Below are 21936 nucleotides of genomic sequence, written 5' to 3'. Positions count from 1 at the left end.
TCCTTCAGCAAGAGGTTTTGGTCGGTGACTTCTGGTTGGGATTACTATATATATATATACACAAACAATTCACTTCCCTTACACCCACTCACATAACGTGTGGACATACAGTAAATGGGGATTTCCTCATAAATTATTCCCACTTGTTCCTGGATGGCTGTTGGCACATACTGCACGTTTTACATAAACCAAGATTTTTTTTTTTTTAATAATTTTTTTTCGAAAAAGAATATGGTGGTTTATGGTGGAACAACACTTGAAGTACGCATGGATGAAGCACTGAAACAAAAAATCTAAACCATGTGACATTTATTACTGGATCTTAATCAAAACACTGACACCAGAACAGAATGATCAAGTTAGCCTTGGTGAACACAGTCCCCAACTAAAAGATCCAACTAAAATAAAGTAGACAAAATGAAGATGGTACTGTCACCAGTACCTGCAAAAGACAACGGACCATCTCATCTTCCAGAAACCGTTTGGTTTAGATGGAGACCTTGGGTTGAACAGATCACATTAAAATAAGACATTTGCACTCTCACTGAGTTAAAGGATCATTCACAGACGCTTTATATCCTCATCTGATCTCATTTACCTCTAGTGATGTCTAGCCATGTTTATAGATTTTGGTTTCATCAGGTGAGGCCTCAGTGCAGTGGAGGTGAATAAAATTTAGGTATACTGGTAACGCCCAAGAAAAGGTTTCACAGGGACTATTTCTTTGGAATAAAAAAAAAAAAAAAAGGTAGTTCCAAAGAACAGCTCACAGAATCAAACCAAAACTATCAGCATGGCTATGGCTAGAGAAAGTGAGAAAATGTTTTGTTTCCTTTCTTTTAGTAATTTAAATGAACTAACACTTAAAAAGAGATGACCCTGAGTGAAGCGAGATTTTGTGTGTGTGTGGGAGGGGGGGTTAGTGGTCAAAGCACAGACTGTTACTAGGGATGAGTGGCAATGAGACAATTGGGACATTTTCAAATCCAGCAACAAAAGAAGTTCCACCCTAAGAGGATCTGGATGTGGAATCCTCTTTGTTTATGATCAGTACCCCCCCACCCCCCATGACGAATGAAGCCTCCACTCACATGGTTCATGACTGTCAACACTTAGGAAACTCATTCATGTCACTTCTGCTAATGATAATGGAATTAGTGTCAAGCGGGTCAAACAGCTATATCAGTACAATATCAGTACAATAAAGGAGCCTGTTGCAAAATGACTGCAGAGGAAGCCTGTGGATACTCAGCTCACTTATTTAGCAAGCAGAAGGGAAACATGATTAATCTTAATTTCCATATAATATTACTAATATGTGATTGACATGAGGATGAAAAACTCTAGCATGATCCTTTAAGTATTAACATTTAAGACATTAATTAGCAAAAGCCCCTCTCTAACCACTTAATGTATAACGTTTGTGTGAAGACGACCAAATTTAGATCACTAATAAAATTCAAATGAATTGTAAATACAGATAACATGGGCCTATAAATATATACAAAAAAGTATAGACACTTTTCATTGGTGTTTTACATGATAGGCCCACAGTCTTTTGAGCCAGTGCATATCTTCTCTGTATGGCGGGTAAGTCCATTTCTGCCAGTAACAGGTTACTCCAGACCGAGGACATAGTTGATACCTTGCACCAATCCAATAATAACAGGCTGCCAAGCCACCAAGTACCGAAGCCAGTCTAAAAGTTGTCCATACATGACATGCGGCCTCTCCCAGCTAAAAAAAAAAAAAAAAAAAAAAAAAAAAAAAAAAAGTAAGTAGTTAAGGAATAAAATCTTCACTTGCAATCATCAAGAATTAAAAACTGTGTGACAAAAGGTGCTAGTGTAATGTTTTTTCAACATGCAACCGCTGCTATATGAGCACAAGGGGCACTTTCAGTGTCTGTAAAACCTCATTTATTTTATGGAGTTACACATATAACAAATTTTGGTAAAATATTTACTCTGAGCCACAAAAAGGAACAGGAACTTCATGTACAAACTATGTCTCAACTAAAAAAAAAAAAAAAAAAAATCACCAGAACTCCTTGGTTGAAACTTCCTTTCTGTTACCGGAAAGGTGTCCTTCTCCAGTAACTTGGCATAAGTGGGTTTTCTGAGTGTTCACTACATGTCACTTGTGACTGTAAATGTCCAGTTTAAAAGTTTGGCTCTCAAGGTACTTTTAGAACTTCTCCATGAGGTGTTTGCTTCACTTACATATGAAACAGCCTGTACGTGAGCACTGCATTTCATTCTATATGACCTCTCACTTTAAACCAATCAGCTCAGGAGTTAGTAGGATATTCAGCGAATGGAACACTGAAATAACGCAGCAGAGAAGAAAAGAACAGGTGAAGCTTCAATGTGTGAGAGTTACAGAATAAAAAGGATACGGGTTACTAAACATCCTCTTCAGATCCACCTTCTCTTTGCAGTACGGACACATCTGCTTCTTTCCGACAATACACCATCCTCTTATGCAGAACTCATGGAACCTGGATGGCGAGTTAAGGCTGAAGACACAACACTGAGAGGGAGATGTGATATTAAACCATTATTTATGGTTAGAACACAACCGATATTGGATTTTAGGCCTAGTTGTATAGAAATATAGTGTAAAAATATAATGAAAACATACACAAAAAAACATGACAGTAGACAGGGTTACATGGCATTTACAGTGCACAAGCATGTGATAATATTAGAGGAAGTAAAGGAAGTTCAGATTATGAGTCAAAATATCAATAGTCACACATAAAGGTCAGGTTTACAATGTCATTTCCCCTTTAGGCACTCATGCAGGCCCACTTCTGATGAAAATTGCTGTACACTAGAACTTCTTGTTCACTGATATGCAGAATAATTTTTTTTTTTCGCAGGAAGGATACACATGGTTGCAGGATAATCTGTATGTGTTCTCAATAATCCCCTCCTCACTGACATCTACAAGGATGGGCTGGCCGCACACAGCACAGATATTGTCAGAGAGGTGCTTGGTCGGCATGCCGGATGCACTGTAATACTAAGAAGAAAAAAAGAGAGCGAGAGAGAGAGAGAGAGAGAAAAGCTCACAGTCGTTACCTTCAACAGGGCACAGAAACATACACACTCCCCAATATCTCTACTAACCCCAACGGTTGAAGCCATGAAGTCTGCACACATCTCTGCAAAGTCCCGCCCTAGTACTCCGTAGTACAGACCGTAGAACAGAAGGGAAACGCCAAAGTCCATTGCATCCTCTGGCTTTATCCTGGACAGGACAATGACAATCACAGCTCTGACTAATCTTGCTGCAGCTGCATCCAAAATCATGTTTTGTTTCGTCCATGGGACAGATATGTCTGTCCATCTGGTGTGTGCTGATGCTATTTTAAAATACATGTCCAAAACACATTAAACTGTTTTGGCTTTTCATTACATATTTAGTCATGCCAAAATGAATAAGCCAAAATCTCTGCCACAAACTTTTTTTTTTTTTTTTTTTACAATTGATGTAGTTTGAAACAGACTTATATGTAGTAAATATTTCCTGAAAAGGTACTAAAGGTTGTAACAAATGGAGGGTACATTCTTGTGCAGCCTCACTAAACTAACGAAGCCATAACAGACTGACTAACCGCTTAGCATCTACATAATCTGTAAAAACAACATGACTATTTTACTTTCAACAGTCAGAAGTACTAAAACAGGTTCTGTGAGCGACAGTTAAGCAAGAAAACTCAGAAGAAAGTCTCCTGGTTTGGGTGTTCGGAACCGTTCTCCCATTTCACACACAGCTAAGATTGCTCTTTTTTTCCCCCTCATAAAAATCAGTCAAATTCTATTATGCCATCAGGGTTAGAATCTGTATAGATTTCCTTTTGTCTGTGGTGCTTCATGGTGCATACGTCGACAATCGGTAACCAACTACAGAGACAGATTAAAACAAAAGGAAAAAGATGAGGAAATGGCCTGTTAATTGGGTTGATTCAAATAAATCATAAGAGCAGTGACCAAAAAGGCTGTTAGGGAAAAAAAAAAAAAAAAAAGAGGCAACACAACATCATGTAGTGGCAACCATGTGCTATATGTGGGACAGAGACACCCCTTTAAAAAGAACTCTATACATTTGAAATAGAAAATAAAATGTCATTCCAGACAAGAGGACCAGTCTGGTCAGAAGCAGCCTAACATTTGAAGAGTTTGACTTTCAGTGGTTTAACAGGGGTTTGAATATTTACAGCACTGAACTGAGGGAAAAACAAGGCTAAACAAATGTCTTGGAACTGACAACACATACCTGAATATTAGGTTTATACCAAAAAGTGTAAACATGACAACACTGTAGCCAACTATTCCTGTGGCATAGCTGATCTTGTAGAGGAGGAGGAACCACTTATACACCAACCTACAGCAGCCAAACAGAAGCAAAGTGTTAGTAAATGTCATGAGCTGCTCAATCTGCCTTCATGGAAAGACAGATCTCTTCATTTATTGGGTATGATAAAGTGTAATGAATGATTACCTCGGTGTGGTGCAGGCCAGCGGCTTGCGAGTAGCACGGAAAGAGATGTATGCTGTGATTACAGAGAAGATGAACCACGTGGTCAGGAACCTCCACCAGTGAAGCTTGGTAGTGAAGTAGAGAGGAACTACCCACATCTGGAACAGAGTCACCAGCTACAAGAGAGCAGAGTGTACTTGTCAGAAGCACCATCATGAGGGACAAAATGCCAATGCTGTTCCTCAAACAAAAAACACCCACGACTTCACATGATAGGTGTATTGTATACAAAATAAACAAATTATTTAAATAGCACATCATCTTATGTTATGTTCAAACTTTGCATGTCATGCTTCAAACATTTGACATACGCCCTTAGTGTCTTACATTGTATGACTTTGGATGTCTCTGTTTCCACTGCACAAGGACTAGCTGGGCGACAACCAGGGTGACTATGAGGATCAGCACCATCTCTGCGTGCATGGCCTCATGGCCTTTGTGTTTAGCATGCATTCTTGCATGCTCCACCCTGTGGAAGGAGAAGGGCATACTCAGCAATTGTTACATAGCTAATATAGATAGATAATTAATTAATTCAGAGCAGTTTCATTGAGAGAAATATAATTTTTACATGAATGCCCTTATCATTTAATTTGATCATTTTCACAGAGTTAGGCACATTCACACCTGGGCCCTGCCCAGCACACCTACAGTCTGACTGAGCACCTCCAATGGGATTGCAGTTGGTGTTGTTGAGGGTGGGGAAGCACTGCGTTCTAGCTTGCCCCACCCAGCTTTAACCCTGCCACACACTTAGGCCACCACTGCTTTACCACTGCATTAGGCTGCTCTGTCCACTTGTTTCTCTTAATAGCAATGACTGGGACAGACTGAAACATGTGAACCTTAATAATCAGAAATCGTGTGATGTTACTGTACTATGAGACAGTCCAGCCTGGACAGACCATGTTACACAAAACATATTACAGAGACAATACAGGCAAAGACCAGCTTCTTTGGATAGAGTGCTTTTAGCAAGAAACTTATTAATGAATAAAAATCTTTGCAAGTGTAACTTTAGATTCTTTATTGCAGATTAGTGACTATCTGAACACATTTGAGAGAGAAAACAATCAGATTATAGTGTCAAAAACTGTCAAAGACACTAACCTCCACTTCTCCTCTGGTGAGAGCTTCGACACATCAAACTAAAGAAACAAAAAAAAAAACAATATTGAGTATTAGTGTTCATTACACTTCATCAGAAGAGTAGCTGAAACAATAAAACTTAGACATTTTCAGAAATTCACCACCTGCCACATATCGTGCAGCCATTAAGTCAGTTTCACAGTTATAGTCCCTCCCAAGTCGTTGGGCTTGTTTACCTATTTCATGTTGACTGAAATTTCAAGTTGGCAGCAGGAAGTGATGCATTGGTCTCCTGTTAGTTCAGCTTCCTGTCTGTCTGTAATGCATTTAATTACAGGCTGGCAGTGGGGACACAAACAGGTGTCCTGGTTGGATTTACACCTACTCATTGCTCCAATCACACATTCTGCTGTGAACTGTGGCCACAGTTTTCCTGTTTGAGTCATCAGGTGTTATTTTCCACAAAGTAATCACGGGTCTGTGACATGCAAAAGTCCCTCCACACTTAATTAAACACCAGTCAGCTTCACCCATTATTCTGGAGACCCCCTGTGTTTCTTACCACTTTACACTGGAAGAGGCAGTAAGCCAAACACAAGGGTATAATGTGCATGTATCAGGTGTGTTTCAGCCATAATACTGAAATCCCACAGGAAGTGGTTTGGCTAAACGTGACCTTCGACCCAATCAGCCACATCATCTTTATTTGGGGAGTTAATGGGTCAAAATAAACCAAACCTTTCCTGACCAGGATCTGTGTGCGGGGTGAAGGAGGCTCCAATAATCGGCGGCTTAATAAAAATAACCGCTTTAACCTGATAACACTGGACTACAAGCTAACGCCGACTAGCTAGCCTGACGTTAGCATCGCTAAATGCTTTTCACCGACGCTTTTTGCTGCACGAAGCTCAGACACTTACATGCCATGGACCGTGAACAATAACCACGCACCGACACATCACACCACTGGAGCCAGCTGCCCACCCTGGGCTCAACCCGGGAGGAGCAGCTGGTCCACAACACAGAGGTCTGAGCCGGCAGATTAAATTCCCTCCCTCGCTCTGTTTTATCTGTAAGTCGGTGTGGGCTGTTGCTGTCACCTGGTTCGGGTCATGGTGGTGGTCCTGTCCGTGGTCGTGCTCTACACCGTCAACCTCCACCTCAAACACCCCGGCCATCTTCGAAGTGCTGCTTTATCCTTCCGGGTCCATTAGCGTTAGCAACCAGTCCAAAAGGGTCACATCCGGTCTGTTGGGCTTTTTGCTCTTCAAAATAAAGTACAGGAAAAAATGTAGCTCAAATACTAAACCTGGGGTTTCCTGTGGGCTGTTTATTGGCCAAATCAGTATTACAATATTATTATTAAATCGACTTACTTTGCAGGAGGGTAGCACAGTGGCTTAGTGATGAAAACTGGGCACTGTTGCATCACAGCAAGAAGGTTCCTGGTTTGAAACCCAGCAGGGACCTTTCTATGTGGAGTTTGCATGTTCTCCCTGTGCTTGTGTGGGTTTTCTCCAGGTACTCTGGTTTGGTTTCCTCCCACAGTCCAAAAACATGTATGTCAGGTTGATTGGTGATTCTAAATTGCCCATAGGAGTGAGTGTGAGTGTGTGAGGTTGTTGGGCTACTTCAGAGACTCGCTTAGTGGATTGCAAATAGATATGCTCAGATCCTTTACAATAACAATATAGCAGTGTAGAAATTAGCTGTTAGAAGTTATAGTCAGCTTATTATTATAGACAGTTATCTATTTTTACCGATTATAGCTTAATCTATAAATAATTAATAAGTGATACATAATTCATCAGCATACTTTTTGATAATTATCACAGACAGTAGAAATAATACTGTCAAATAAATCTTGTGTAGTAAGAAATGCAACAGAGTCAAAATATATAGTATAAAACAGAAATACTTGAGTAAAGCACACATTATCCAAATGTATACACCTTAGAAAACGTGCCCAGTTACTTTGCACCACTGGATGTCAAATGTAAAAAATCACTCTGCCATGCTTTTTGAAAACGTGATTGCAAAAACAGTCCTAACTGCACAGATGAAACACTCCTCAGGTTAAAGTAATTACATATCATTACACCTGTTGGTTTGAAATATCCCGCCAGATTACTCCCGGAAAAGGCAACCGGAAATAGGAAAGGCCTGAGCATCGGATTGTGATTGGTTTAAAGATCAGCAGGCGTCTTCTCTGATTGGTCACAAAGCAGTGAGCTGTTGGCGCTCAGTTTGAGTTGTCCGCTTGTTGTCACAGTGTAATAACCAACTACAGCGACTTTGTACCGCAGGGTTTTCATTCAAGTCCTCAGCAGAGAAGTTAACATCAGGACAACATCTGCACTGTGGCCAAAATGCATGTGATTAAACGAGGTACAGTATCTAATTAATTTATTAATTACTGCCAAGGTCTGCCGGGAAATGCAGTGTTAGGATGAGGGGGCTGTGCAGTCCTTTAAAACTCCTAAAATGTGCCTACGCCGTGAAAAATATTCAAAGTAGCGTTACAAAGGAATAATGCGTTTGGCAGTCTAGTCTTATTCTCAGTTTCAGTCAGAGCGAAATGTGTTGTTAGTTTCTTTGTGCGCTGTTTCCACCGAAGCGCCGAACAAAGGCTTGTGTAAAAGGAGACAAAAGCTGAGAGTTTTATGTTTTTATGTGGTAGGTTTGTTACCGGTTGTCTTTATTTTAAATACATCTCCATGTTAAAAAGCAGCGACACTGTCGACACTTTATATTATCAAGCTTGTTGGTCCAATTATGTTCTCTAGAAATTAATGTTTAAGTGTTTTTTCAAAGTAAAGGCTCTGACAGACGTCCCTCTATAAGTGATGTGTAGGAATAACAATAATAATAATAATTATTATTAATATTAATATTATTATGATTATTGGCAGGTGTTGGCCTATTGTAAAGGCGCCAAGTAGCAATTAGGAGCCTCTGTTTTGTTGTCATAGTAACTGGTTCAACCTGTGTCCACTCTGCTGCCTTTCCTCCTAATTAATCATTAACTGTGAGACAATTATACTTTGCAAGTATATTAATAAAATATTCTCAGAGGTTAACCAAGTCAGAAGAATAATAATGAAATGTTTTATCTCTCAGATGGACGCCAGGAGGCTGTTACTTTTGATAAGATCACCTCTCGAGTACAAAAGCTTTGCTACGGACTCAACACTGACTTTGTTGACCCTGTAAGTTCCCAATACAAAAATCCTATTAATGTTAAAAAGAGAAATATGAAGTAATGGAGTGACACTTTTTGCAGGCTCACTGTTCTTTTCTACTATGTGTAAAATATTGTTTTATATCTGTCTCTGCAGACCCAGATTACAATGAAGGTGATCCAGGGTCTGTACAGCGGAGTCACCACTTTGGAGCTGGACACTCTGGCTGCAGAGACTGCTGCCACACTCACCACTAAACATCCTGACTATGCGATCCTGGCTGCACGAATCGCAGTGTCCAACCTGCACAAAGAGACCAAGAAAGTGTTCAGTGGTGAGTAAAAGTCATTTATGTATGTGAGATATTTGTTGGCCTGGGTAGTTAGCGACCCAGAACCTGAGGCGTCTCATTAGTTTCATTAGTACGTGACAGCAAAAAGAACAGCCCCACACCCTAAATCTCTGGGTCAGGTGAGGTGACCCACTTTGGCTTGGTTCATTTTACACTGTTAAATGGTTAAGTGGTTAAATTATTACTAATGATTTTACACTTTTGTTTACGTCTTTTGTTTTTGCTGTTGTAGATGTGATGGAAGACCTGTACAACTATGTCAACCCCTTAAATAAACGCCATTCTCCAATGATCTCCAAAGAGACACTTGATATTGTCCTTGAAAACAAGGATGTATGTTACTCTTGATATGATCATTTTAATGTGTTTCATTTTGAAGTTACTGTAATTGTGATTTTCATTTCCATAATATAATACCCTATATTCTTTACAGCGCCTCAACTCAGCTATCATTTACGACAGAGATTTCTCTTACAACTTTTTTGGGTTCAAGGTAATAACAACTCATTTTCACAAATCATATATTTGACAGTTCATTCTGATCCTTGGGTTATAAATCAAATTTGTCGTTTTACTCTAATAGACTCTTGAACGGTCATATTTGTTGAAGATTAACAGCAAAGGTGAGCGTTCGTTTTTCTCTAACTTCTTGAGAAGCTTGTCATTCAGCGTTTGGGTATTTTAATTGTGTGGTTGTTAATTCATATCTAATCTGTGTAGTTGCTGAGAGACCCCAGCACATGCTAATGAGAGTGGCTGTCGGGATTCATAAAGGAGACATCGACGCAGCCATTGAGACCTACAACCTGCTGTCAGAGAAGTGGTTCACCCATGCCTCACCTACTCTGTTCAATGCTGGCACCAACAGCGCACAGCTGTCCAGGTGAGGACTTGCCTCTGAGCAAAGTTGACCAAATCTCTTAATGCTTTCTATTAAACTTTTTTAAAATTAATCTTTTTTTTTTGTTTGTTTGTTTGGGTTTTTGCAGTTGTTTTTTGCTATCCATGAAGGATGACAGCATCGAAGGTATTTATGACACACTGAAGCAGTGTGCCCTCATATCCAAATCAGCTGGAGGTATTGGATTGGCAGTTAGTTGCATCAGAGCAACAGGCAGCTATATTGCTGGGGTGAGGAAAATACACATCACAGGCACTAAAATTAAAGAGCTACAGAAAAGATTTAATGTCCATTTTAAATTTTTAGATTATTGAAATTGGTTTTTGTTTTACAGACAAATGGCATGTCCAATGGGCTAGTTCCTATGCTTCGTGTCTACAACAACACAGCACGTTATGTTGATCAGGGTGGCAACAAGGTAAAGATGAAGGTTTACAATGGAAAACTGAACACTGTTGCTCTAGAGACACCTGTGGGAACAAGTCTAATCACCTGAGTCTCCGTGTTTTCCTTTTCAGAGACCTGGGGCCTTCGCTGTCTACCTGGAACCATGGCATTTTGATGTGTTTGACTTCTTAGAGTTGAAGAAGAATACAGGTAAAGAGGAGCAGAGAGCCAGAGACCTGTTCTTCGCCCTGTGGATCCCAGACCTCTTTATGAAGCGAGTGGAAAGCAATGAGGTGAATACTGGAGGAAATCAGATCCCACATAAGTCACAGTTTGAACTAGCTATATATGCCACTGGATGCTTAGAGTCTTACTGCTTCTCTGCTACTCTTACAGGACTGGTCTCTGATGTGCCCTAGTGAATGTCCTGGGTTAAATGACTGTTGGGGAGAGGAGTTTGAGGAGCTCTATGCTCGGTAAGATCGGTACATCAAACTCTCTCCTTAGAAACATCTTGTATTTCAGTTCTGACTTGTCCCATGATTCCCTCAGGTATGAGAAAGAGGGCAGGGCTAAGCGTGTGGTGAAGGCTCAGCAGTTGTGGTACGCCATCATCGAGTCTCAGACAGAAACTGGTACACCATACATGCTCTACAAGGACGCCTGCAACAGGAAGAGCAACCAGCAGAACCTTGGGACCATCAAATCCAGCAATCTCTGCACAGAGATCATAGAGTATACCAGCAAAGATGAGGTGAGGGCATGAAGATATTATATTGTTAGCTATAGATTTCACATGTTTCTCTTGTCAATTCTGTTTTTTAAACTGTGTTTATTTATTCTTCAATTCAGGTTGCAGTGTGTAACCTGGCATCCATTGCCCTAAATATGTATGTCACACCAGAAAGGACTTTTGACTTCAGAAAGCTTGCATTTGTCACCAAAGTCATTGTCAAGAACCTGAACAAGATTATTGACATCAACTACTATCCAGTGCCTGAGGTATGCCTTCTTGTATAGTGTTGTTTCTCCATCGACCGTGCAGCCAGGTCAGTACTAAGAAATGTCTCCTCTTTCCTGTTTTACAGGCTGAAAGATCTAACAAACGTCATAGGCCAATTGGAATTGGTGTGCAGGGTCTGGCCGATGCCTTCATCCTTATGCGTTATCCATTCGAAAGCCCAGAGGCCCAGTTGCTCAACATTCAGATCTTTGAGACCATCTACTATGCTGCCCTGGAGGCCAGCTGTGAGCTGGCAGAAGAGCTTGGCACTTATGAAACCTACTCGGGTTCTCCTGTGAGCAAGGGAGTGAGTAGTTCTCACGATGCCTCGAAATCATCCTGGGAAAGAGTTTAGCAGTTTGTACACAGATACTAACTGATTTTCTTTTCCAGATCCTTCAGTATGACATGTGGGGTAAAACCCCAACGGATCTGTGGGACTGGAAAGTACTAAAGGAGAAAATCGCAAAGTGGGTCTTACTAAATGTTTTCCTTGTCCTTGATATTCATAGCTCATATCAGCTGTATGTGGAGATTATAGCTTATCCCTTAATGCAACTCTACCCTACCCCTGTGTCCCCTCAGGCATGGTGTGAGGAATAGCCTGCTTCTGGCGCCCATGCCCACAGCGTCCACTGCCCAGATCCTAGGCAACAACGAGTCCATTGAGGCATACACCAGCAACATCTATACCCGCAGGGTGCTCTCAGGGGAGTTTCAGGTCAGCACTGTATGCATTTGCTGTCTTGTGTCTTGAAAGTCGTGTGTTCACAGAGGAAAAGGTTGCTAAGTATGATTTTTGCCTCCCCTACAGATTGTGAACCCTCACCTGCTGAAGGACCTCACAGAGAGAGGACTGTGGAGTGATGAAATGAAAAATCAGCTGATTGCTCGCAATGGATCCATCCAGGTTCAAAGTCACACTTAGTAAAATCTTAGGTGGTCAAACTATTTGTTATCAAAGCTGTAGATGCTTCTATAATTTAAAAATCATGTTAATATTTGACTCGTCCACAGGATATTGAAGAGATCCCTGATGATCTGAAGCAGCTTTATAAAACTGTGTGGGAGATCTCCCAGAAGACTGTTCTGAAGATGGCAGCAGATCGTGGAGCCTTCATTGACCAGAGCCAGTCCCTTAACATCCATATTGCTGAGCCAAACTATGGCAAACTGACCAGCATGCACTTCTATGGTTGGAATTTGGTGAGTCACTACTGCAAAAATGCAGATTTGATGTGTTGGATCATGGTGCCAAGAAACAACATCTTAACACTAATTTTACTTATTTATTTATTTTTTCCTGCAGGGTCTGAAAACTGGCATGTACTACTTGCGGACGAAGCCTGCTGCCAACCCCATTCAGTTCACCCTGAACAAAGAGAAATTAAAGGAGGCCCAGTCGGCCAGGAGCGTGGAGGAGGAGACCAAGGAGCGCAACACTGCCGCCATGGTCTGTTCCTTAGCTAACAAAGATGAATGCCTGATGTGTGGTTCCTAAAGTCAAGGGAAAGGTGAAACGTTCACTACCTTTTTGTTTTTTCCCAAACGGTGGTTTTTATGTGTACATGATGTCTTAACATATCATTTTACATATGTTAGGATTTGTGGTTTTTATTTAATATTTGCTGGATTTTCATTATGAAGCTTGTTGTATGGATATTTGTATAGAATTAATATGGTACAATAAAATAATATTTGCCCTTAGTTTTTTTTTTTTAAAATCAATGCGGTTTTGTAATATTTGGGTCATATTAATAAATTTCATGCTGTGATATGTATTTTTGATGGGTAGAAAATTAACCTTGCTTTGCAATGGCCTCAGTTCCAGTTCATTATTTAGTACATTCATTTCTTAACAAAATAAGAACGGGGGAAATTGTCAGCATACTGGTCTTAACACTGTGTGTTATTAGGGACTGAGAGGTAGGGGGATTGGACTTTTCTGTCCCTGGGGACAATATAACACTGGCGATTGTGAATAGCTGGTGACGCAGCATGCCAACAACACAATGTAACGAAACAACAGGCTCACAACACACAGATCAAAAGTGGAAACTGATGGCATCAATTACACAATACTGCTACACAGGCTGAGGTGTTTTCCAGTGGAAATGTCTGGGTGCAGCGTGTCTTGGGGCAGGTGAGGCTGCAGGTGATGAATTAATGAACTAGTGAGTTGATGCATGGGGCCTCATGGGAGCAGTATGTGTGAAGCAAGCTGAGACCTGCTCTGTCACACTGTAGCATCAGGTGTATTTCTGCCACCTGCTGAAAAGATACTAGGGCAACATTAATTCATAGCCTCCATCAACACGCCGGTGATGTTCTCCAACACGAAAAACGCTGAGACACAACAAAACTAATTGAAATCATTTTATTTTACAAAGGGAATGTGTTGTTCAAACCCTTAACTCTTGTGACATTTAAATATATGAAAAAACAATAACAGAGACTGTGGTTTTGCTAAGTGAACATAGGAGTGAGGAAACAGACACCCAGCACTGATGAGCAGTACAGTCTACTATATGTCATACTTAGATGAAAATCTTGCAGTTTTGCTACTTCAAGTCACTGTGTAACCCTATTTTACCGCTGATCAAGCTGTGATTGGCTCCAGCCCCCTGCTTGAACCATGATAAGCAGTAGATGATGGATGTACAGGTGTAAGATGTCTGCTGTGGTAAACTGATTATTTTAGCTTGCTGAATTTCAGATGTTCACTGATTTCTTTGGACATAAATCCATGGGTCATTTTAACATGTGCTTCCCAGATAACAAGACAAAGGAATGTGCCAAGAAATAGGTGAGTATTTCTATGGCAGCTTCCTTTCTAGATTCTAGCTCAATCATATGGGGGGTCAGAAATCTTCAGAGCCCCACGACAGGCCCGCTGTCCAACCCCTAAGCTATCAAACAACTGGACGAATAAAGTTACCTTCTGTCTTCTTCTGACACGATTGGCAACTAAACTTATCTGTCTTGAAACATTATTATCAAGAATTAGAGAATCCCATTTGTAAGTTTTTTCTTTAGCCGAATGAAAATTTCCTTTTAAGAAAATCTGACTCCTGTAGAAGAAAAGGCTTAAAATTTGCTTTGAGTTCAGTCAGAAAGCTACAGGTTCCTGCACACTGATTGTCGGGGATTCATTTTGCTGCTCAGAACAAACCCCCCTAGAAGATATTATACAGTAACTTAATGGCCAGACCTTGAGAATGTGTTGTCTTTTAAATGGATCATCATTCAGATTATGACTCAACTATAATCCCATCAATCGATCCCTCCCCTTCCTGGGACCCAAACCCGGTGTCCTCAGATATGCTGCTGTCTGTTGGGGAGGGAATGGTTTTATTGGTTTCGGATTGGTCGTTGTTCTCCCCGATATCATAGCTGTCTGCCACATTATCCTCAAACTTTTTACCTTTTGTCCATCTTTCCTCTGCTTTTCTTTCTTGCAGTTCTAAGTTGTTGAACTTGTTTATTAGTTTTTTAGTGTCTGTTTCTTCGTAGCTGTCATGTCTTGTTTGTTCAGTGATTGTATCTGTGTGTTTTTCATCAACCTGTGGCTCTGCAACTGTGTCTTCTTCCTCTATTTTTTCTGCCTCATCCTGAGGGACCTCAGAGTTTACATTTTCCTCTACGTCAATAATACTTGTCTCCGCTGTCACCTCCTCTTTCATTTTATCCTCAGTATTTTCAGCTGTGTCTGCTTCCACCTGCTCTTTTTTCTCAGTTTCCTTCCAATCCCCTGACTCTTCATTAGCTCTGCCTTCCTCCATCTTCACCACATCACAGTCTGTTACCTGCTCTGATGCCTCCGCTCCACTTTGGTCTACCTGATTCTGTTGTGTCAGATTTGTATGTGAGTCGACCTTTGCCTCTTCCTCGTCGTGGTGCACTGTCACTTTAAGCGAACTGCTGGTATCTTCTCTGCCATTAAAACCTTTGAAATTATTCTTGGCACCAATGATGTATTTTCCCAGTATAGAGGAGCCATCCTTTGTCACTGCGTCACTGGAACCTGATCCTTGTATCAGAAGCTGCTGGACCAGTTTCATGTCACTGTGCATCCTGAAGACTGCTTTGTTCAGCTCAGTGATGCGATTACCGATATCTGGGGAAAGAAAAACTCTAATGACGACACAACACTTTTTGATGAGAAATAATCCTGTTCAATTTCCACAGGCTGGTAGATCGAGCTCTTTGTAGGAGGATCCAATAATAATAAACTGAATTTTATTAATTTCTTCAGTTGTTTTATAAATTGGTGGTTAACTCATAATTTCTTTAATTTATTCAGACAGCTACAACATTTTATATTATTATCATATATTTTTTTATAATTCATTCAAGTTTGGGGGTTTAATGGTTAAATGACTATATCATTGTCTGGAAATATAACTACAAAACCATTTAAAAAATATTTACATACATTTATACACATTTACGTCATTTCTAAATTTTTAGACCTTTTATTGATAGCCTATAGTGAGAAAGGGGTGACAGTAAGAAGGGAGCTAGGTGTGTGAGCCAGCAGGGCTTTTAAATGCATCGCTGTCTGACAGAGTGGTCCCGGTGTCACACTTACCTTTTCTCTTGGCCTCCTCAAACTCCCTGCGAGCTGACTCAATGTAGCGCTGCACCAGAGCCGTGATGACCTGCTGCCGGTAAGGTAACTGGCTGTCTTCATATCCCTTATTGTTGGACTTATTACAGAAAACAGATATGCCATGTTTAATATCATATGCTACACTACGGGGCATAATTAGAAAAGAATACACAGTAAAGAATGAAATAATTATTAATAATTAAACACACACTTACCATTGAGGCTATAGGGGGATAGATTTGCTCAGAACTGCCAGTGCAGCAGCAACAGATTCGTCTAAAGATACCCCTGGAACAGAATTTGAAATGAATAAATGAAAAAACTGAAACATAACTAAATAATTGAGATCTACTGTACCGACACTCTCTCCAGAGAACAAGCTGACACTTTAGACGCTGCACTCACTCCCTGCTCTACTCCATTAAATAACAAATCCCCTGGATCAGATGGATTCCCAGCTGAATTCTACACTTCTGGCAAATTTTATAACACTATTTTTCAGAGTAACCACAGAATTGAAAACCACCTCCATAGTACTGACACATAGGAACAGAGCCATCACAAGACTCCTGCTGAAACCCAAAAAGGATCCAACCCACCTCTCCAGTTACTGCCCCCTGTCACTTAATGTCACTTTAATACACATTCAAAAATCAATTCAAAAGCCCTGGCCACCAGAATAGTCGGTTACCCCAATCCTAATCCATGCAGACCAAACAGGCTTCATCAAAAACATGAAGGCTTTAGCTACATGCAAGGACCATTTAACTTAATCAACTGTAACAAACTAATTTGGTGCAATTTAGACACAATCAAGGGTTTAACAGATGGTCCCTTTTCCTCAGTCATCTGTCAAACCTGCCGCTCCAGATGTTGTTCATGTCACCTGTCACCTTTATGTGCAACAGAGCTCACCTTAAGGTGTAAAAGACAGCTTTAGGTGAGGGGATGATGTTGAAGGGCACAGGCATGGTGAGTCCCTCTCTGAAGTAACTGAGGTAAAGCTTTGACCTGGCAAATTTCCATTCAACATCTGCATCGTCCTACAATTGGATGGCCAAGATGTCAGTGCCAGCCTTTGGTTTCTATCTTTTTGACAAATATGACACGTCGAAAAAATGACTTTACCTCGATTTTCTGAAAGGAGTTGGTGATCATGGCGATGAGCATGTTGAGCAGGACGATGACAATAACCAGCGTGAAGATGCCATACAGGATCCTCCCGACAAACTCCGCTAACACATAATCCGGCATGTCCACGTACTCCTGGTTGACCACGCCAAACATGGTCCAGAATAAGAATCGGAACGTCTCATTGAACCTGAGACAAGCGGAGGAGAGAGTGTGTGTGTGTGTTTTAACGTCAATCAGTCGCCATCAGTTGTGGCCTAATGGATAGAGAGTCGGACTTGTTCGAGTCTCAGGACTGGCAGGAATTGTCGGTGGGGCAGTGTGTGTGTTCACTACTGTGTGTGTGCACTTTGGGTGGGTAATGCAATTTCGCCATTGCGGGACTAATAACATAATTTAATTTAACTTATCAATAAACCCACCATCATCTAACAGCCTGGGATCGGTAGTTTCCTTCTGGCTCCTACTCTCCTATATCAGATTTACATATTTACAATAAAGATTACACTGATTCTCCATCATACTTTCAGCAAAGAGACGATTAAGCCTATTTTCCAACAGTTCCAACTGTTCCTGTGTATCTGTCCATGTGAACTCATGTTTCTAGTCTCGCTTTGGACCAGGAGAGCTGCTGGATAAGTTTCATTGTCTGAATGAGAATGCAAATCAACAACCTTGTGTTATCACATGGCTAAACACAGCAGAGACCTATCATCACTGAACTGCAACAACTTACCTGCCAAGCTGTGGAGAGATGACATAAGGGACATAGATATTGTTGATGCCACAGAGGAAGGCAGTTCCAATGATCATCAATATGAACATAAATCTAAAAAAGGAAACAAAAAAATCATTCTCACAGGCTCCGTCATGTGCCCGTGATTCTCTCGATCAGTATGCAAATGTTGATCTATAATGCAAGAGCAAGAAGGAAAAGTGTTCGTACCTCATCATATCATCAATCATCTTTCCTATGGAGATCTGCAGCGTTCCCAGAGACTCGTGGGCTGGCAGGATGTACGCCAGCCGCGTGAAGCTTAACATGCTGGTCACTGCAAACAGCACCTCCGCGATCATCTGGGGATCCTCCTGATGCCAGTCCTCACGCCCTGCGGGACAATTTCACACACCAAACAGACCCGTTCAGCACTGACAACTCTGAACATCTACCAACTCTCATTTGAAACAATTGGTGGTGTGACAATTTCCTCACCAGTCTGAGTGAAATAGGCACACTCCTTGGTGCTGTTGTCATCGTGGCAGAGGAAGTAACCTTTGAGCATAATGAGAACGCGTAACGCGAAGGACGCCAGATACATGCTGAGCACCATCATGTCCAAGCAGTTCCACCAGTCTAGGAGGTAACTCCTCATGCCCTCGATCCAAACCTCCTTACACTCATACCAGAAGAATCCTACAAAAGGCGACATCACAGGATGAGCTGGATTCGTAGCTTTTCCTGAGGCAGGATTGTGCTTCTACAGAAGAGAACCAGACGACAGAAAGTGAACCTACCGACCACCCACACCATGTGGAAGGAGTTGTGAAGAATGTTTTGCTCCCGTGAAGCAAATTTGTCTCTATACAACTCCATTATTATGGATTCTCCAAGTAACGCGATGAGAAACCACAGATAGGAGGCTGAGTGAAGGAGAAACTTGATGACAGGAATCTTTAATATCTTTCCTGCCTGGGCAAACAAACACATGACAAGTGGCTTTAAAATGTCGCCAGTTTATCACAGTTTACGAGAGACTATGAGGAACTGCTACATTTGGAGCCTGTGACCTTTGACTTTGGTGCGAGCCAGTAGATGAGGCAGAGGAAGGGCATGGTGAGGAAGATCCCCATAGAGACTAACAGTTTCCAGGCTGTCCTGCTGCCTCTCCAGCCTCCCAGGTTCCCACACCAGATAGATGACAGCACCTGCTGGCAGATTGGATGGGCCACAAACTACACACAAACAAAAACACAGAGAGACACATTATGGATCAGTTTTGCTTTCTTCCATTCATCTCTGGTTGACAGCAGTTTCAGCATCGAGCTACCTGCTTCTGGTTGTAGGTGACTGCGAGCCGCAGGCGTGACAGGTTGGGGATTCCTTCCTCAAAAGCCTGCTCGTCCAAGGCATCCTGGCTCTCATCTCCACAGCTGTTCAGGATGGTGGTCACCTCGCTCTGATTGCGACACATACCCAGCAGCTCAACGGCAAACTCCTGACAGAGCTGTTCCAGGCTCAGGTACTGAGGCTGCAGAGGAGAGGGACCACAGCTGAGCCAAGAAACAACACACACACACACACACACACACACACACAGAGGAAGAACACTTTTTACAAATGTCCTCAGACCTTGAACTCTGGCTCTTTTTTCGAAAGCTTGCAGAGCTCTCTGCTGAGACTGAAGGCGGTGAGCATGGCATCATCAGAGGTGACGGACAGGTAGGCACGGCTGGCGATGCCACGGTAGGTGTTGATGCGAGACAAGGAGAACTTCAGCAAGTCATACTGTCGCCCATTACGACACTCCAGACAAGCACAGGATATCTTATGTGGCCACGGGATGATGTGGCCTTTCTGGGAGAGCATGGTGACTATCTCATACAGGTCTTTCTGGCAGGCTAAGGTCAAAGGCGTCACACCAGGTGCAAACTGGGAGTTGTCAATAGAGTGGTCAAAGATGGCCTGAGAGAAGGAGCGCACATCCATCTTGTTGCCTTTCTCCTGATCCAGGCGGTCCAACAGACGCTTCACCACTCTGGGCTGGTTGGTGTCCACGGCCACCAGCAAGGCCTCATGAATCTGCCGGAAGTCAAACTTGATCCCCTGCAGTAGGACGTCCATGGCATCCTCGTTGCCAAGGCGGATCGATAGGTTGAGGGCCTCTCTCCACTGACGATCCTCAGACTCATCCAGCTGACGGATGATGCCATCTCCAGTCTTCAACAGGCCGCTCAGCATCTCTGTTTTTCCCTCTGCAATGGCGTTGATCAGCTCCGGAGGAAAACGCATCTTCTTGTTCATGATCTCGCGCCATTGCTCTCCCTTAGGGACAGGACAGTTGAAGCAGTATTAGATTTTTTTCTAAAACATCAGGTATCAGGGAAAATGGCAGAGTTCAATTTAATACAGAAAATAAGAGAAAAATAATGAAAATGTACAGCATTAAAAAAAACTTCAATATACACATTAATAAATTAAAGATATTTAGAGCATATTTGGAGCACAGTGCCTTTTTAGTTTAATCACAGCATTTTTTAAAAATGTGCAAAAAAACTCTGCTTACCGTGAGATTTTCCATTCCTGAAGCCAGCAATTTTCAGCAGTGATCCTAAAGGCGTAAAAACAACTATTTTGAGCCTCACAGATGAAGGTGAGAGATATCTGCAGCAGAACCGGGGATTCTGGTGCTCTGTGATCATGTGCTACCAGCTGACTGCATTAAATCAGCACCTACAAACTGAACAACACACTTCAGTCGCCCCATGGGGGCAGGGCCAATTAAAATGTAACCGGTTCAAAGTGTTTAATGCTTTAATTTATTGGAAACAGTGCCATGGTACAATTAAGGCAGGTGTTACCGAGCAGGTAGCAGCTGTCATCGTTTGCCCCAGAGGAGCTGGAATGACTTCAGAGCAGTGGGAAAAACAACAAGTAAAGCATTCAATAATTATTTTCACTCCCTTTAAATACAGTTTTCTTTAGTGAAATCCATTACTGTCAAGTTACTGACATTATATTTTATTTCTACCTGTTTTACTTTCATCCATTATCCTCTTTTCACCAGGTATTAAACATTAAAATCTTAACTGTTTCTCAACTGAGACTGATGCGTTTCAGTCAGATCCCTATTGGAACAGCACAATTTAGATTCATTTTACGTAAAAATTGTCATTAGCAGTTTCCAGTCTCATAAAATACAGATGTCAATCTGAATGTTAAATGTACATCTGCCAGATATTTGATGACATGTAACATATGGTCAAATTTAAGCTTGGAAAAGATGCATTTTTTAGTCCAACACAGCTAAAGATGGTCATTTTTCTCAAGCATTATAGTGAAACGCTTATCAGTCGACTAACTCAACAGTAATCTTTAGAAATAAATCCTGATAGGCTGCTGCACCTTGTCTGCACAGCAGAGGGGGCACAAAGACCTGAAGATGAGCTCTTTGTTGTGGCTGCATTTCTCAGTGTTTAAACCTGAATTGAATTCTATTCTCTTTTGTGGGTTAGGAATCACTGCTGGCCTATATGAAGATAGCAAACCAGGTACAACCTTAATAATAATAGTAATAGGTGTTAATCTCTAATGTTACTGTTCCTAACATGGATTGTACAATCGTTCTGCCCTCGTGGACAAAATGGTTAGTTCCCTTCCATTGAAGAAAGAAAAGCCCACAATGGTCATTGAAATAACTTGGAATTGACAAATGTAATAATAAATAAAAATTCAAAATGAACTAATGAAAATCAAACATTACTTTTGAAAGGTGGTTCAACAGAAGCATTAAAAAGAAAAAAAAGAATAAAACTGGCCTGGACAAAAATGATGGTACTCTTAACTTAATATTTGCTACCCAACCTTTTCAGGCAATTTCTGTAACTATCAATGAGACTTTCAATGTGTGATCTTATACTGATGTACCTTGATGTTGGAGTTCACTTCTAATCTCTTTGGGCACTTTGGTTACCGTTCCTATTATCCATGTCTTCAATTTGTCATCAACTTTT

The 21936-nt window shown here is 41.3% G+C and overlaps 3 protein-coding genes across 3 annotated transcripts; 1 reads left to right on the top strand and 2 right to left on the bottom strand.

Moving 5' to 3' along the window:
• Positions 1 to 292: 292 nt before the first annotated feature.
• On the bottom strand, positions 293 to 6856 carry rnf121 (ring finger protein 121). The gene is made up of 9 exons (XM_026328224.1): positions 6738 to 6856; positions 5659 to 5696; positions 4876 to 5017; positions 4510 to 4664; positions 4285 to 4392; positions 3135 to 3255; positions 2894 to 3027; positions 2399 to 2500; positions 293 to 1737 (listed from the first exon to the last, which is right to left on the bottom strand). Exons 1-9 carry the CDS (start codon positions 6813 to 6815, stop codon positions 1617 to 1619), a joined length of 999 nt encoding a protein of 332 aa, XP_026184009.1. The 5' UTR covers positions 6816 to 6856; the 3' UTR covers positions 293 to 1616.
• Positions 6857 to 7879: 1023 nt separating this feature from the next.
• On the top strand, positions 7880 to 13132 carry LOC113142856 (ribonucleoside-diphosphate reductase large subunit-like). Its single transcript, XM_026328176.2, has 19 exons — positions 7880 to 8025; positions 8758 to 8846; positions 8976 to 9153; positions 9404 to 9504; positions 9605 to 9664; positions 9755 to 9794; positions 9892 to 10054; positions 10161 to 10302; positions 10407 to 10490; positions 10591 to 10752; positions 10856 to 10935; positions 11012 to 11213; positions 11312 to 11461; positions 11548 to 11769; positions 11856 to 11932; positions 12048 to 12183; positions 12277 to 12372; positions 12480 to 12668; positions 12772 to 13132. The coding sequence occupies exons 1-19, from the start codon at positions 8007 to 8009 to the stop codon at positions 12961 to 12963; spliced, it is 2382 nt and encodes a 793-aa protein (XP_026183961.1). The 5' UTR covers positions 7880 to 8006; the 3' UTR covers positions 12964 to 13132.
• Positions 13133 to 14091: 959 nt separating this feature from the next.
• Positions 14092 to 20504, bottom strand: LOC113143262 (short transient receptor potential channel 2-like). The gene is made up of 13 exons (XM_026328787.1): positions 20490 to 20504; positions 19556 to 20248; positions 19254 to 19454; positions 18994 to 19158; positions 18721 to 18895; positions 18419 to 18619; positions 18152 to 18314; positions 17942 to 18034; positions 17203 to 17395; positions 16990 to 17117; positions 16290 to 16362; positions 16054 to 16171; positions 14092 to 15579 (listed from the first exon to the last, which is right to left on the bottom strand). The coding sequence occupies exons 1-13, from the start codon at positions 20502 to 20504 to the stop codon at positions 14714 to 14716; spliced, it is 3084 nt and encodes a 1027-aa protein (XP_026184572.1). The 3' UTR covers positions 14092 to 14713.
• Positions 20505 to 21936: the final 1432 nt, after the last annotated feature.

Source organism: Mastacembelus armatus, chromosome 14 (genome assembly GCF_900324485.2).
Source record: "Mastacembelus armatus chromosome 14, fMasArm1.2, whole genome shotgun sequence".
Taxonomy (NCBI): domain Eukaryota; kingdom Metazoa; phylum Chordata; class Actinopteri; order Synbranchiformes; family Mastacembelidae; genus Mastacembelus; species Mastacembelus armatus.
This window is presented reverse-complemented; position numbering and strand designations above follow the sequence as displayed.

Bases quoted from the DNA above. Each gene is read 5' to 3' on its own strand.
- rnf121 (XM_026328224.1), bottom strand. From the start codon at position 6,815: ATGGCCGGGGTGTTTGAGGTGGAGGTTGACGGTGTAGAGCACGACCAC. The intron at 3,256-4,284 runs GTATGTGTTGTC...TGTCCTGTCCAG, and splicing joins GGTATAAACCTAATATTCAG to GATAAAGCCAGAGGATGCAA. The intron at 1,738-2,398 runs GTATCCTTTTTA...TTTTTTTTTTAG, and splicing joins AAGAGGATGTTTAGTAACCC to CTGGGAGAGGCCGCATGTCA.
- LOC113142856 (XM_026328176.2), top strand. The intron at 10,303-10,406 runs GTGAGGAAAATA...TTTGTTTTACAG, and splicing joins CAGGCAGCTATATTGCTGGG to ACAAATGGCATGTCCAATGG. The intron at 11,770-11,855 runs GTGAGTAGTTCT...TTTCTTTTCCAG, and splicing joins GTTCTCCTGTGAGCAAGGGA to ATCCTTCAGTATGACATGTG.
- LOC113143262 (XM_026328787.1), bottom strand. The intron at 17,396-17,941 runs GTAAGTTGTTGC...CGCTTGTCTCAG, and splicing joins ATCTCTCCACAGCTTGGCAG to GTTCAATGAGACGTTCCGAT. The intron at 16,172-16,289 runs GTAAGTGTGTGT...TTCTGTAATAAG, and splicing joins ATCCCCCTATAGCCTCAATG to TCCAACAATAAGGGATATGA.